Below are 13,633 nucleotides of genomic sequence, written 5' to 3' on the forward strand. Positions count from 1 at the left end.
TGGTAGATCTGAATCTTTGGTTGCATCGCCAAATGCTCGTTGGAGTTCTTTCATTCGTAACCGAAGCTCCCTATTGAACTCAGGATTAGTTCTAGTTGCTGAAAGAGAAAGGTAAACTCTTGCCCTTATCAACTGATCTTTAAGATAAATGAGGACCATCGGCGCAAAGAAGTCTATAAATCATAAATACAAATAATAAGCATAATGCTTACTTTTTTTGGTAGATCTGAATCTTTGGTTGCATCGCCAAATGCTCGTTGGAGTTCTTTCATTCGTAACCGAAGCTCCCTATTGAACTCAGGATTAGTTCTAGTTGCTGAAAGAGAAAGGTAAACTCTTGCCCTTATCAACTGATCTTTAAGATAACGAACACGAGTGTCTACCAAAACACATTCATTAGGTTTTTCGATTTTGGTTGTCGCACGTTGCCTTTTACTGAAAATTTTTGAGGATGTTCAACAGGGCTTTCCATCTTGTTTTGTTTCCTAAATGGTGAAACATCAACATAAGTTAAGTCAGGTTGCTTATAGAGCATTAAACATATAATGAGCATATGGTTCACTTATAATACACTACTAATAATAAAGACCTACAGATAGCAATAAACAACAACTGCATAATTCAATGATTGACGGGTCACAATAGGCATGAAAGTGACAGCACAGCAATGTTTAAGCTAAAAAAATTAATTACAATCCAAAAAAGAATATGCCTTAAAACAATAATAATTAAAATAATTATTAAAATTTAGGGTTAGGGATAGAAAGGAACCTTCATTAAGCTGTCTAGTTATCCTAGAGCTTTCATTATCAGTAACAATATGAAATCTGGTGAAATTATCCACATACACATCACCTAATGGCTCTTTTTTGGCCGATTCAAATGATGATTCCTGAAAATGTACATAATCAATCGGACAGTTATAGGTATATACATAGATACAAGAAACTTACAAAAAAATTAATTTTCATTATTATATCAATAAAGCTCACAAATTTACAGTAGCTTGTTGCTAAAACAGTAAAAAATACAAGATCAATGTATTTGAAAATTATAAATATACCTCCTAATGAAGCTTGAACTTGTGCACCAATCTGTGTAGAATCGTGCGTCCGAAATAGTGTAGTTTAGTACCAAGTGAGAATGTGAAGAAGACAGCTTAAAGAGAGGTATAGTCTTCCATACAGGTTTGTGTACACCGTAAGGACCACCAGCTGAAAGGTATTAACAGAAAGTCTGTGTAAGTTAAGAGGTAAATGGCCAAGTAGATAAACACATTATAAACTGATAACCAGAATTTTTATCTTCTGCTTCTTAAATACTAATTTATTATGGAAAGGCTATTTATCTCTGAAACAACTTGAAAATTATCAATACATGGTAAATTATAAGACTTCATTCGTTCAGAAAATCAATTTAATATTAAAAATGTTCATATCATAAAACTATACCTGGCAATTAAGACCCATACTCTCAAATTTGGGTCAACTAGGTTTAGAAAAAAAGCTTCACAAATTAGACCGCCAATGGGTTTCCTCGAACCCATTGGGTCCTATACAAGATATAAAGAAACAGGTTTAATGGGTATTGGTTCCTAAAACTTACCAAATAGATATAGGTTGAATGGGTCTTGTGAATGGGTCAAACGGATCAAGAATAAAGATCATAATTAAGTTATATCCATCAAGAATTCTTGTTATATCATTTATTATGTATATTAATTAATATTTTCTATTTTCTATGAATATAATAATTGATAACTATAAATTATAATAACTAAAATAATTTTTTTGACCCATTTGAAACATGACCCGTTACCCAACCTAACCCGTCTGGACCCGTTTCAAAATTCAACCCCTAAGGGCTAAGACCCATGACCCAACTCAACCCAAAACCGTGCTAACCCGTTACCCAGACCGAACCGTTGCAATAAAACTAAAACATGCTTATGAAATTAATATTTTCTATGAATATAATAATTGATAACTATAAATTATAACTAAAATAATTTTTTTGACCAATTTGAAACATGACCCGTTACCCAACCTAACCCGTCTGGACCCGTTTCAAAATTCAACCCCTAAGACCCATGACCCAACTCAACCCAAAACCGTGCTAACCCGTTACGAAAACCGAACCGTTGCAATAAAACTAAAACATGCTTATGAAATCTTGACTGATGTCAAGTTGCTAGATTGTATTAATCCTATTATTGGGATCCCTTTTGGATGTCTACAAGAGCTGATGGTACCTAAATATTTATTTTGTGATAAAACTCAAGCATAAACGACATTAGATCAGATATGTAAATGGCTACCAATTAAGCAGATTAATATTATAAAGGATGGAATAGTAATTTAAAGTAATTTATTTTTTTCTTTTTACCATAGAGCAGATATAGAAGCCAGTAGTCGTATAGTAACATGATAACATCCGGAAAATGGGTCACTTTTGGCACTGTGCGTATTAGAGGTGTCAAGATGTGGTTCATAGGTAAAGTGTCAAATGGGTCACTTTTGGCGAGTCCTCAACTTGAACCGTACAATATTTTTTTCAATTATATTGTGTCGATTACGACTTCACAAGAATAAACTAACTGTCTGACTAAATTGGCTTTGGATTACCTACTAGTATACTTATATTCTTGTGGAGTATACAAGTCACCCAAAATATATCACAAACCTAAACGAAACAAAAACTATTTATACAAGTATCTATGCCAACAAAACGGTGTAATTAATCAGGTATATAATCCCCATCGTTATCAATGAATAAACACATAATCATTCCTATCAATACTATTTACAAAATAATCATTCACATTCATTTACTTGCAGGTACTACCACAAGACTTCTGATAGGTACTCCACATAAACTGTTTTCGTTAATGGTGGACACCGGGAGTTCAACAAGCTACATTCTCTGTAGTAATTGTGTCCAATGCGGGAAACACCGGAACCTAAGGTTTGAGAGAAGTGCTTCCTTCACATATGAACCCACTTCATGCTTAGATTATATCCTGCACATGTGATGATGAATATAATTGCATTTATCGAAATGATTATGAAGATAAGAGTAGTAATACTAGTATTATTGGTGTAGATCTAGTTTCATTCGGATCGCTTGAAGTATGTTTAATTTTTGGATGTACAGTTTTAGAAACTGGTAACATAATTCAACAATTTGCTGATGGTATGTTCAGCTTGGGAGGCTACGGATCATTCATCATTTTTGGTCAATTAATAACTAAGAGAATTATAAGTGAAAATTTTAGTCTCTGCCATAGTCTTATGATGGATGTTGGTAATGTTAATGGAAGGTTATCGGTACTTGGCGATATCACAAACCTAAACGAAACAAGAACTAGTTATACAGATGTATCTAAGCCAACAAAACGCATGTATGTTTTATATAATCAATTTTTTCCATAGTCTTATGATGGATGTTGGTAATGTTAATGGAGGGTTATCGGTACTTGGCGATATCACAAACCTAAACGAAACAAGAACTAGTTATACAGATGTATCTAAGCCAACAAAACGCATGTATGTTTTATATAATCAATTTTCTGTTTTGTGTATATCTTCACTTTACATTATGTTTTCCTAAAGTTATTATTTTTAACATAATATATTTTATTATAGTCTATATTACAATATCAGCTTAGTAAATATACGTATTGGTAGGAAGAGTCTTCCATTCAACTCCGGTATATTTGAACAAGGATATGGGACACTTATAGATAGTGGAACAACTCTTATACACCTACATAAGGTTATATATGTTCCATTCATAATATCTGTAATAAACCCTTTCCTTGTTTGTACTCATACTCATAGTTTTTACTCATCTTTTTGAATATTAATAAGAGTATTTTTACAAACACGGGAAGAGGTTTCTTACAGATATCATAAATGGAACATATACAGCCTTATGTACGTGCATAAGAGAGGTTCGACTGTCTACTAGTGTCACATTATCTTATTCAAATATACTGGAGTTGAGTGGAAGACTCTTCCTATCAATACATATCTCTACCAAACTAATATTGTAATATGGACTATACAAAAATATATTATGTTAGAAATAATAACTTCATGAAAGCACAATATAAAGTAAAGAGATATACAAAACAGAAAATTGATTATATAAAACATACCTGTGTTTTGCTTGCTGGCTTAAATACATTTGTATAAATAGTTCCCGTTTCGTTTAGGTTTGTGATATTACCAAGTACCAATAACCCTCCACCTACATCACCAACATCCACCATAGAACCATGGCAGAGACTAAAAATTTCACTTATAATTATCTTAGCTACTAATTGACCAATAATGTTGAATGATCTGTAACCTCCCAAGCCAAACATACCATCAGCAGACAGTTGAATTATGTTACCAGTTTCTAAAACTCTACATCCAAACATTAAACATGCTTCAAAATAGGCGAATGAAACTCGATCCACACCAATAATACCAGTATTACTACTCCTATCTCCACAATCAGTTCGATAAGTGCAATTGTATTCCTCATCACATTGCAGGGTTTATAATCTAAGCATGAAGTGGATTCATATGTGAAGGAAGCACTTTTCTCAAACCTTAGGTTGTAGTATTTCCCGCATTTGACATAATTACTATAGGGAATATAGCTTGTTGGACTCCTAATGTCCACCATAAACGAAAAGAATACCTATCAGAAGTCTTGTAGTGTAGTACCTGTAAGCACATGAATGTGAATGAATGATTATTCAGTAAAAAATATTGACAGGAATGGTTGTGTTTATTCATTGATAATGATGAAGATTATACACCCGATTAGTTACACAGTTTCTACCCTATGACTTAGCTAACAAGAATCCTCTAATTTAGGATAATATTAGATACCAACATTAGTCTAAATAATAAAATTTGTTAAATAATATCCTAGTCATATATGCCAATATCGATGATAAAATTTGTTACATCATGTCCTAGTCATATATGTCAATATCGATGATGATGATGTGTCTAAGCTAGCAGCTACGATCTTATCTAACATAATACCTATAATTTCCAATTTAGAGATAACATCAAAGTCCTTATGAACAGTTAAAACTAGATTTAAAACGGCCCGCGCGTTGTGGCGGGAGCGTTTTGGTTTGCTTTTCATGTAGTTGATTCGTGATACCATTGGTGTTTTTGTAGGTTGTTTACATTAACAAATTAAAAGTCGCTACAGTGAGCTAATAATTTCCCACTTTCGTAGTTTTAGCTATTTACATTCATAAAATATGTAGTGTTGGTTTACGGAATTTGTTCCCGGCTTCACCTCTTTTTCCTTAGGTCGGTTGTCAGTTTCTTTCTAGGAGTATCATTCTTTTCAAATTCTTGTTGTTTGGTTGGGGTTCGTCTTGTTCTGCTATGGTTCTTCACTTACAATTACAGAGTTTTTTTTTTTATGTGTAAGAGTACAGATGTAAAAATGTGTAACCAAAAGATTAAAATGGAAACATACATTATCACTTAAGTAAAAATAGAAGAGTAGCTCAACTGAATTCTGAATAGACTGTGGCACAACCTATATACAGTGTGATAGATGTCCATTGCCCTAATACCTACAATAATCAACAGATGAAGCCATTAGTAAATCTGAAGTTTAATAAAACTACTATCAAAAGTAACACACAAAAAGATAAGTCTAGCCCATATATGCATATAACACTTGCAATCAAAAGAAACCAAGAAACTACATCTTTTATAGATGCAATTGATAATGAAAATTCTAAAATTTAACCCTCCAAAACACCATCAAGTCTTCCAACAACATTTTAATACAAACCACTGAAAATTAGATTTAGAGGAAAACTACATTAGCTTTAACCAAATAGATTTTAAAAACAAAAGTTCTATATAAACAAATCCTACCATGTAAATAAGCAAAAGGTAAGAGTGTCTTTCAGAATCATTCATCAAGTACATTGTGATTGCAACTTTATTTTATTCTGATTGCAAAATAGCGTTAAAGTAACAATAACTTTCGCTTTTTCGAAATAAACAATGAAGTAATAGTCTGAATAACATATTCCCAAAAAAAGCGTTACATTATCGTAAAGCGACAAATATTTTTGACTTACTTTGAGAATTGGACAAATTTAATATATTGGAGCATGTTTTTGATCATTATCCACTCCAAGGTCTGGAAAGTCCTTATCTGCAAAGTGTGATACATAATAAATTAATCTTACGTAATACAATTTTTTCAAAGGATATCTAGATAAATGTAATACATGAATTCTAAAGAAATGTCATTTGAAACAAACGAATAGAGCTATCAAAACTTATAGACCCATCAAAGCTAGACAAACATCATTTAAGATTTCCATTTACAACTTCTTTCGAAACCTTAGAAGTGCTCGGATCAAAAAATGGAAGTTCTAAATCAAATGCATCAAACTTGCGGTTGAGATTTGCTACTCAAATGGGACAAAATTCTGCCAGTTTCCATATTCTTGATTTGTCAATCCACACATATGAAAAAAAATTAGCATTGTGATTACTGGACATAAAATATCTAACCATTACAACCATCAAGATATAGGTGTAGGTCAATCTACAACACATGGTCCAACAGAGCAGAAGCATTTGCAGCACCAAATGGACTCATTGTAGAGTTTTGTACATATGGCAGAGCATTAAGATATAACATGAGTTTGGGTTAAGTTTGTTTGGAGTGACAAATATGATGCAAGATACTGACAATAATTAACAAACATTATGTGTTTACAATCTAAATGTAATTAAATAGGTTAAATTAGTCACATCAAACATTTACCTTTACTACCGATGCGGACAAAACTCTAGAGGAGTCAAAACAGCAACTCTCTATGGTTCTTAGTAGCCCAAGCGCATCTGAAATTGAATAAAGTATGATACCATTCTCATTTGTCAACACAACTATTAGAATCTGATCCTCATTTGATCTATGCAAGGAGCAACCTACCAATAAAATAAAAATTACTATAACAAATGTATAATGATATAGACATACATTGTATTTATAAGAAAGTGGACTTGTAGACCACCTTAAGCATGAAAGGTTGTTAACAATATCCATATTCCAAAACTTTATCAAACACTCATTATCTGGAACTGATTTTTGGTGTTGTCAAACTATACAACTTCTACGGATGACCTCCCAACCTACAGTTTAAACAATTACATGAAAGTAATACACATAAAGATTTATGCATATAAAAAGAAGCGATTCAATTTGACTTGAGTTATAGTTCATCGTGACCATTAACCCCTTCAGCATATGATGAAATACCAATATTAACAGCCAATAGGTCTCCCTGTTAGTTACTATAATCTTTTGAACCTCCAAATTAAAAATCAATTTCAATACCTGTAAATATTGGCTGGAAAATCCGTCTCACTTGCCTACAAAATTCAAACATGAAGTTGTAACTGCATAATCAAATCAAAAACTTAATATTAGGAAACGAGAAATGAAATAATGAAATTTTTGGACGCACAACTATTACAAAAATTCTCATATTGATAACAATAAATAAAGAACAATCTCAATTTAGGACTTATATATAAGAAACAAACAACATGTTAGGGGATATTGATAATCATGTTATTTGAACATACCTAAGCATAAGCGTAATCTTTTGGGACAGGTACATGATTAATTGTGTGAGAATCATCCAAACTGTGCATATTAGAAATGACTAAACAGTTAAAACTAATGTAAGTTCCAATTCTTATATCAATTGGGAAAAGGCTTAACAGAATATACAATCATCAACTTCAAGAATAACATATACATAAACAATAGACTCGTAATTAATAAGTCAACCTAAATCAACATTCAACATAAGGAATAAAACAGGTTCATATATAGCCATAGATGGGTGTATGATATCCTTATTATCTTTCTGATGTCACCAACGTTGGGAATTTATGTCTTCACATCAGGATACTTCCTCATATGTTCTAATCCCTTGAACTTTTCGTGAAGCATACAATCCTAATAAGATTAATCTCGAGACAAATCAAGAAATACAGAATCTATAAGATCGAGATTGAAATACAAAATCCTAATCACAATTTAAAAGGGCAGAAACCCTAAACTCGCCTGATTAATTACTAAAAATAGAAACAAAAGAATTGAAACTGAAAATATTACCTCTTGAATATCAAAAAAAATCATATGTAATCCCACCTTATGATTAAATACGAAAATAATTATATCTTGAAGTAAACATCCATATGTAATTTAATAGAAGCAGGTAATGTATTTTTTGGATATAGAAGAACATGAAGAAATTGTGAGAACTTACCAAAGATTCTTCGATGGCAACAGCCGGAATCACCACCGACGTTTACCACCTCCGCCGCCATCATTTGTGCGGACGCTATTTCTGCTACCACTTGCACATTCTTAACTTTTTTAGTCATAACTGTGCAATATTTAGAACCAACAAACAAACCCCACATAAATCCCGAGGAATCTAATCGGGGAAGATGGAAGCAATTGTGTTTTTCTTATGCGCCAATGGAAGTGAAAGGTGAGGTTTTTTTGTGGGAGGTAGGTGGTTGGGAAAAAGTAGGTGAATGTGAGAATGAGAATTAATTGAAAGTGGGGCGGATAAATTGGGAGGTGTTTTAGTATACAAGGACAATATACAACCATCACAACACTTGTACTTCTTCTTCATGCACACCTTTAGCACTCCCTTTGTTGTATCAGGTGGTACAACTTTTACACATTTGGTACAACTACTTAATGCAACTGTCTTAACAAAATAAATACTCTGTATTAACCAACAAAATTTACAACTCCTCAAGCATCACGAGCAGTTGTACTACTTAATTCTACTACAACTTTTTAATGTGTTTAGAACAACCATTACTTTCATTGATCCTTGACGCAGTTAAGGAAACACCTCCTTTACCAAAGACCACCGCAAACATCACGAGCAGCCACCACCTAGAAATATCCGGCAACAATCATCGCCGGCAAACACCTATGTAACCTAGATCTGAAAAAAGTGGTTAACAACATGAATGAGTGATAAAAAGAAAAACAAGTGAAAATTACTACTAGTATTAATAATAATAGAGATAGAGATAGAGATCTGGAAAAAAAAAAAAAAAAAAAAAAGGAAAATCAAAAACTACCAAGAACACCCACCATCCAATAGTACCGTCAACCGCCAGCCATAAATAAACAATGTAGGGATGAGTTTAAAAACAGCGACTAAACCGACGACCACCCCGCCGGCCAGCACGTCAGCCACCTACATCAACGCCCAAAGATGAAAAACCACTGACAATATGCTATGTGGTTTTAACAGCGCACTTTTGGCTTTTCTAAAGTGGTTTACCGGTTGTACGTGGCATCGGCCGCCAAAGGCTACCGTAAACCGCCGCAGTTTGAAAAATATCCAAGAAAGTAGAAAGATAAACACAAGTACCCAGATCTATTGTTTAGTTGTGCTTTAATTGGTGGTTTGTTGATGGTCTATTGATGGTGTAATATCGGTAGTCGTCGGAGGTGAGAAAAGGATGGAGATGGTGGTTACTAGCGGTAGAAAGCGAGATGATTGTTGCATCTTGAACAACGGCAGTTGGAGTTGGTGGCAGTTGGAGTTGGTGGGTGGTGGTATAGGACAGAGGATAGGGTGGTGTCGGAGGCCGGAGGTGTTAGAGTGGTGGGGGCGCTGGATTGAGGTGGGAGAGAAGTGAAAGGCTTTTTAGGTTTAGACAAAAACAATAAAAGAGGGGCAGCTCGGAGAATTGACGAGATTAGCTGACAAAAAATAAAGAGTAAATTACCAAAATAGTCATGTGTTTGTTCATTTTATCCCAAATAGTCCCTCTGCAAAATCAGTAGTCCTTATTTGCATTTTGGAGTCGGAGTTCTTAACAGAGTACCGTAGTTTCAAAAATTATTTAAGAAAGTAATGTACTTACATAAATATTTAACATATGCAATTTATTCCCTTTTTTATATAAAATACAATATACACATTTGTAAAAATCGTATGAGGTGTCGTAAAGAACATTACACCCTCAAAATATATATATATATATATATATATATATATATATATATATATATATATATACTAGTAGGTTTAATGTCGTGCATATGCACGGCCCATATTATGGGGTTTTGAGTCAAGTTTTCAAAGGCTGATGTTGCGTAGAAATGCAGCAGGTTTACGTTAATAAAAGACATGAAGATGTAAAAACAAGTGATATTATATTAGCATGGCGGAGCTGTACAGGAGGTTTAAAGTTAGTGTAAGCTGCTTTTTACAAAAGATAGATCAAAAGAACTTTCATAAGATAGATGTACGCAGCATATAGTAGGCCAGGATATTCATATGCATAGACAGCATGCTTCAAAAAACAGTGAAAACAGTAACACCGTGCAGGCGAAAGGGTGGATCTGTATGTACAAAAGGCAAGGCAGCTCTTTATAGTGACAACGTTTGGTTAGCGGGATGTTTGTTTCTCTTTGTTGGACTTTCATGGATAACACATGTGGTGCCTTGATTCTTTACTAAAGTAGGTGTTGATGGAAGTGATATCGCAGATGTGGCAATAGTACCGTCAACCGCCAACCATAAATAAACACTGTAGGGATGAGTTTAAAAACAGCGACTAAACCGACGACCACCCCGCCGGCCAGCACGTCAGCCACCTACATCAACGCCCAAAGATGAAAAACCACTGACAATATGCTATGTGGTTTTAACAACGCACTTTTGGCTTTTCTAAAGTGGTTTATCGGTTGTACGTGGCATCGGCCGCCAAAGGATACCGTAAACCGCCGCAGTTTGAAAAATATCCAAGAAAGTAGAAAGATAAACACAAGTACCCAGATCTATTGTTTAGTTGTGCTTTAATTGGTGGTTTGTTGATGGTCTATTGATGGTGTAATATCGGTGGTCGTCGGAGGTGAGAAAAGGATGGAGATGGTGGTTACTAGCGGTAGAAAGTGAGATGATTGTTGCATCTTGAACAATGGCAGTTGGAGTTGGTGGCAGTTGGAGTTGGTGGGTGGTGGTATAGGACAGAGGATAGGGTGGTGTCGGAGGCCGGAGGTGTTAGAGTGGTGGGGGCGCTGGATTGAGGTGGGAGAGAAGTGAAAGGCTTTTTAGGTTTAGCAAAAACAATAAAAGAGGGGCAGCTCAGAGAATTGACGAGATTAGCTGACAAAAAATAAAGAGTAAATTACCAAAATAGTCCTGTGTTTGTTCATTTTATCCCAAATAGTCCCTCTGCAAAATCAGTCCTTATTTGCATTTTGGAGTCGGAGTTCTTAACAGAGTACCGTAGTTTCAAAAATTATTTAAGAAAGTAATGTACTTACAAAAATATTTAACATATGCAATTTATTCCCTTTTTTTTATAAAATACAATATACACATTTGTAAAAATCGTATGAGGTGTCGTAAAGAACATTACACCCTCAAAATATATATATATATATATATATATATATATATATATATATATATATATATATATATATATATATATATATATATATATATACTAGTAGGTTTAATGTCATGCATATGCACGGCCCATATTATGGGGTTTTGAGTCAAGTTTTCAAAGGCTGATGTTGCGTAGAAATGCAGCAGGTTTACGTTAATAAAAGACATGAAGATGTAAAAACAACAAGTGATATTATATTAGCATGGCGGAGCTGTACAGGAGGTTTAAAGTTAGTGTAAGCTGCTTTTTACAAAAGATAGACCAAAAGAACTTTCATAAGATAGATGTACGCAGCATATAGTAGGCCAGGATATTCATATGCATAGACAGCATGCTTCAAAAAACAGTGAAAACAGTAACACCGTGCAGGCGAAAGGGTGGATCTGTATGTACAAAAGGCAAGGCAGCTCTTTATAGTGACAACGTTTGGTTAGCGGGATGTTTGTTTCTCTTTGTTGGACTTTCATGGATAACACATGTGGTGCCTTGATTCTTTACTAAAGTAGGTGTTGATGGAAGTGATATCGCAGATGTGGCAGTCACTTGTTGCGCAGATGCTGATGAATGTGGTGCGGCAAATGTAACTGCCACTTGTTGGGCAGTTGAGTCATCGACGTCACGAGATGCTGATGCGAACATGCTGTCAACTGATTTGTATGCCTTCACAACAATAAATTTTATCTCCTTTTGGCCTCGGATAGTCAACTCATAAGATCGTACAAAGGCAACTATTGTTTGCAGTTCAATGGATGTGCTAATCGGGTCATGAACATCGAGACCCTGTCATAGATGGACGTTATTATAGTTGAAGGGGTTTGTATGATTTTTCATAAAATTATTTAGCAGCGGAAGCATGTACAACAATTTTTAAACCTTTCAAAAACTCCCCACAAAAGATCCAATTGCATGTTGTTAAGAAAACTAAATAATAAATAGTGAGTTTAAAGACTACAACCTTTGAACTTGAGAAGTTATGGATGCTAAGAATACTAAGAAGCCAACGTAGCCTTCCTCTATCGGTAATCCACACTTGAGCAAAGTTCCAATACCAAATGGATGTTAGTCCTTATCAACCAATAATAATTGAAATAACAAGATGAAGAACACTCTTGTTCCTTCTTGTCTTATACAACTATCTTACACTAACTACTAACTCTTTTGCTATTAAAAGAAATACTTAGAAGTTAATTTTTGAGAGTTGCTTGCATGAGAGAAAAATGAAAGAAATACTTCTATTCTATCCTTTCAAGTGTACGTACATGTATATAACAAATTTATGTTAGTTAGCTTTTAATAAGTGTTCTTACACTTAAAATACATAAAGTAAAAGCTAATCATAAATGCTAGATGAAATGATGGTATAAGATCATGATTATACTTCCACCATCTCCATGTGCAAAAATGGGGTGTAAATGTAACGACCCGGAAATTTCCGACCAAATTTAAACTCAAATCTCTATATGTTTCCGACACGATAAGCAAAAACCCTAATATTGAGTCTAGAAAGTTTGAAATCTATATTCAGGTAACCAATTACCCTTTAACCATGCCTGACGATTCACGAACAACCTATAATTTAAAACTCGAACCCGTCATGATTTATATATGATTTACCTTCTTAAACGATGCTATTTCAAATTAAAATTTTACGTATTAAGTCGTTTTATTTTTATGATATAATTTTTGTAATTTTTTTTAAGAAACGAAGTTAAATTAAAAATGTACAATTTGTAAAGCACAACGTACAACAATGTATAGCTTAAATAGTTGAATCGAAATTAATTCATTTACTATTTATATGAATAGTAAATGAAATGAAATTAATTAATTTACTATTCACATGAAAGTGACATGATAGAAATTATTAATTATAAGTTACATAATATACCCCTGAAGTATTTAATAAATACGACTTTTTAAAAATTTACGATTCAAATTTGATTCTAAATTTATTATTATATTATTATATTCTATTTCAATATTATTATATTATTATTTTATTACTTTATTATATTATTATATTATTATAATTAAACACGTTTGATTCCTTTTATTATTATATTATTTTAATATTATTATATTATTACTTTATTATAATATTATATTATTATATTCTATTTCAATATTAT

The 13,633-nt window shown here is 33.3% G+C and overlaps 1 protein-coding gene across 9 annotated transcripts; it reads right to left on the minus strand.

Moving 5' to 3' along the window:
- Nucleotides 1–310: 310 nt before the first annotated feature.
- Nucleotides 311–9,757, minus strand: LOC139844859 (uncharacterized). Of its 9 annotated transcripts, none has more exons than XR_011759952.1 (13): nt 9,184–9,733; nt 8,330–9,031; nt 7,638–7,698; nt 7,387–7,448; nt 7,064–7,181; nt 6,814–6,977; nt 6,440–6,489; nt 6,116–6,192; nt 5,497–5,596; nt 4,601–4,718; nt 1,064–1,214; nt 772–892; nt 311–485 (listed from the first exon to the last, which is right to left on the minus strand). XR_011759952.1 is itself a non-coding variant. In XM_071835392.1 (11 exons), exons 2-5 carry the CDS (start codon nt 8,484–8,486, stop codon nt 7,147–7,149), a joined length of 315 nt encoding a protein of 104 aa, XP_071691493.1. In that variant the 5' UTR covers nt 8,487–9,031; nt 9,184–9,757; the 3' UTR covers nt 771–892; nt 1,064–1,214; nt 4,601–4,718; nt 5,497–5,596; nt 6,116–6,192; nt 6,814–6,977; nt 7,064–7,146. The 9 variants fall into 9 exon arrangements, 5 of the variants coding, with proteins under 5 accessions (XP_071691493.1, XP_071692934.1, XP_071692283.1 ...); XR_011759951.1 differs by lacking the exon at nt 6,440–6,489 and having other exon boundaries at nt 9,184–9,289; nt 9,377–9,729; XR_011759953.1 differs by lacking the exons at nt 6,440–6,489; nt 7,638–7,698 and having other exon boundaries at nt 9,184–9,730.
- Nucleotides 9,758–13,633: the final 3,876 nt, after the last annotated feature.

Source organism: Rutidosis leptorrhynchoides, chromosome 1 (genome assembly GCF_046630445.1).
Source record: "Rutidosis leptorrhynchoides isolate AG116_Rl617_1_P2 chromosome 1, CSIRO_AGI_Rlap_v1, whole genome shotgun sequence".
NCBI lineage: Eukaryota > Viridiplantae > Streptophyta > Magnoliopsida > Asterales > Asteraceae > Rutidosis > Rutidosis leptorrhynchoides.

Coding starts and splice junctions, on each gene's coding strand:
- LOC139844859 (XM_071835392.1), bottom strand. CDS start 8,486: ATGTGGGGTTTGTTTGTTGGTTCTAAATATTGCACAGTTATGACTAAA. Junction 7,699..8,329: donor TTGCCATCGAAGAATCTTTG/GTAAGTTCTCAC, acceptor TAATATGCACAG/TTTGGATGATTCTCACACAA. Junction 7,182..7,386: donor TTTCCAGCCAATATTTACAG/GTATTGAAATTG, acceptor TTTAAACTGTAG/GTTGGGAGGTCATCCGTAGA.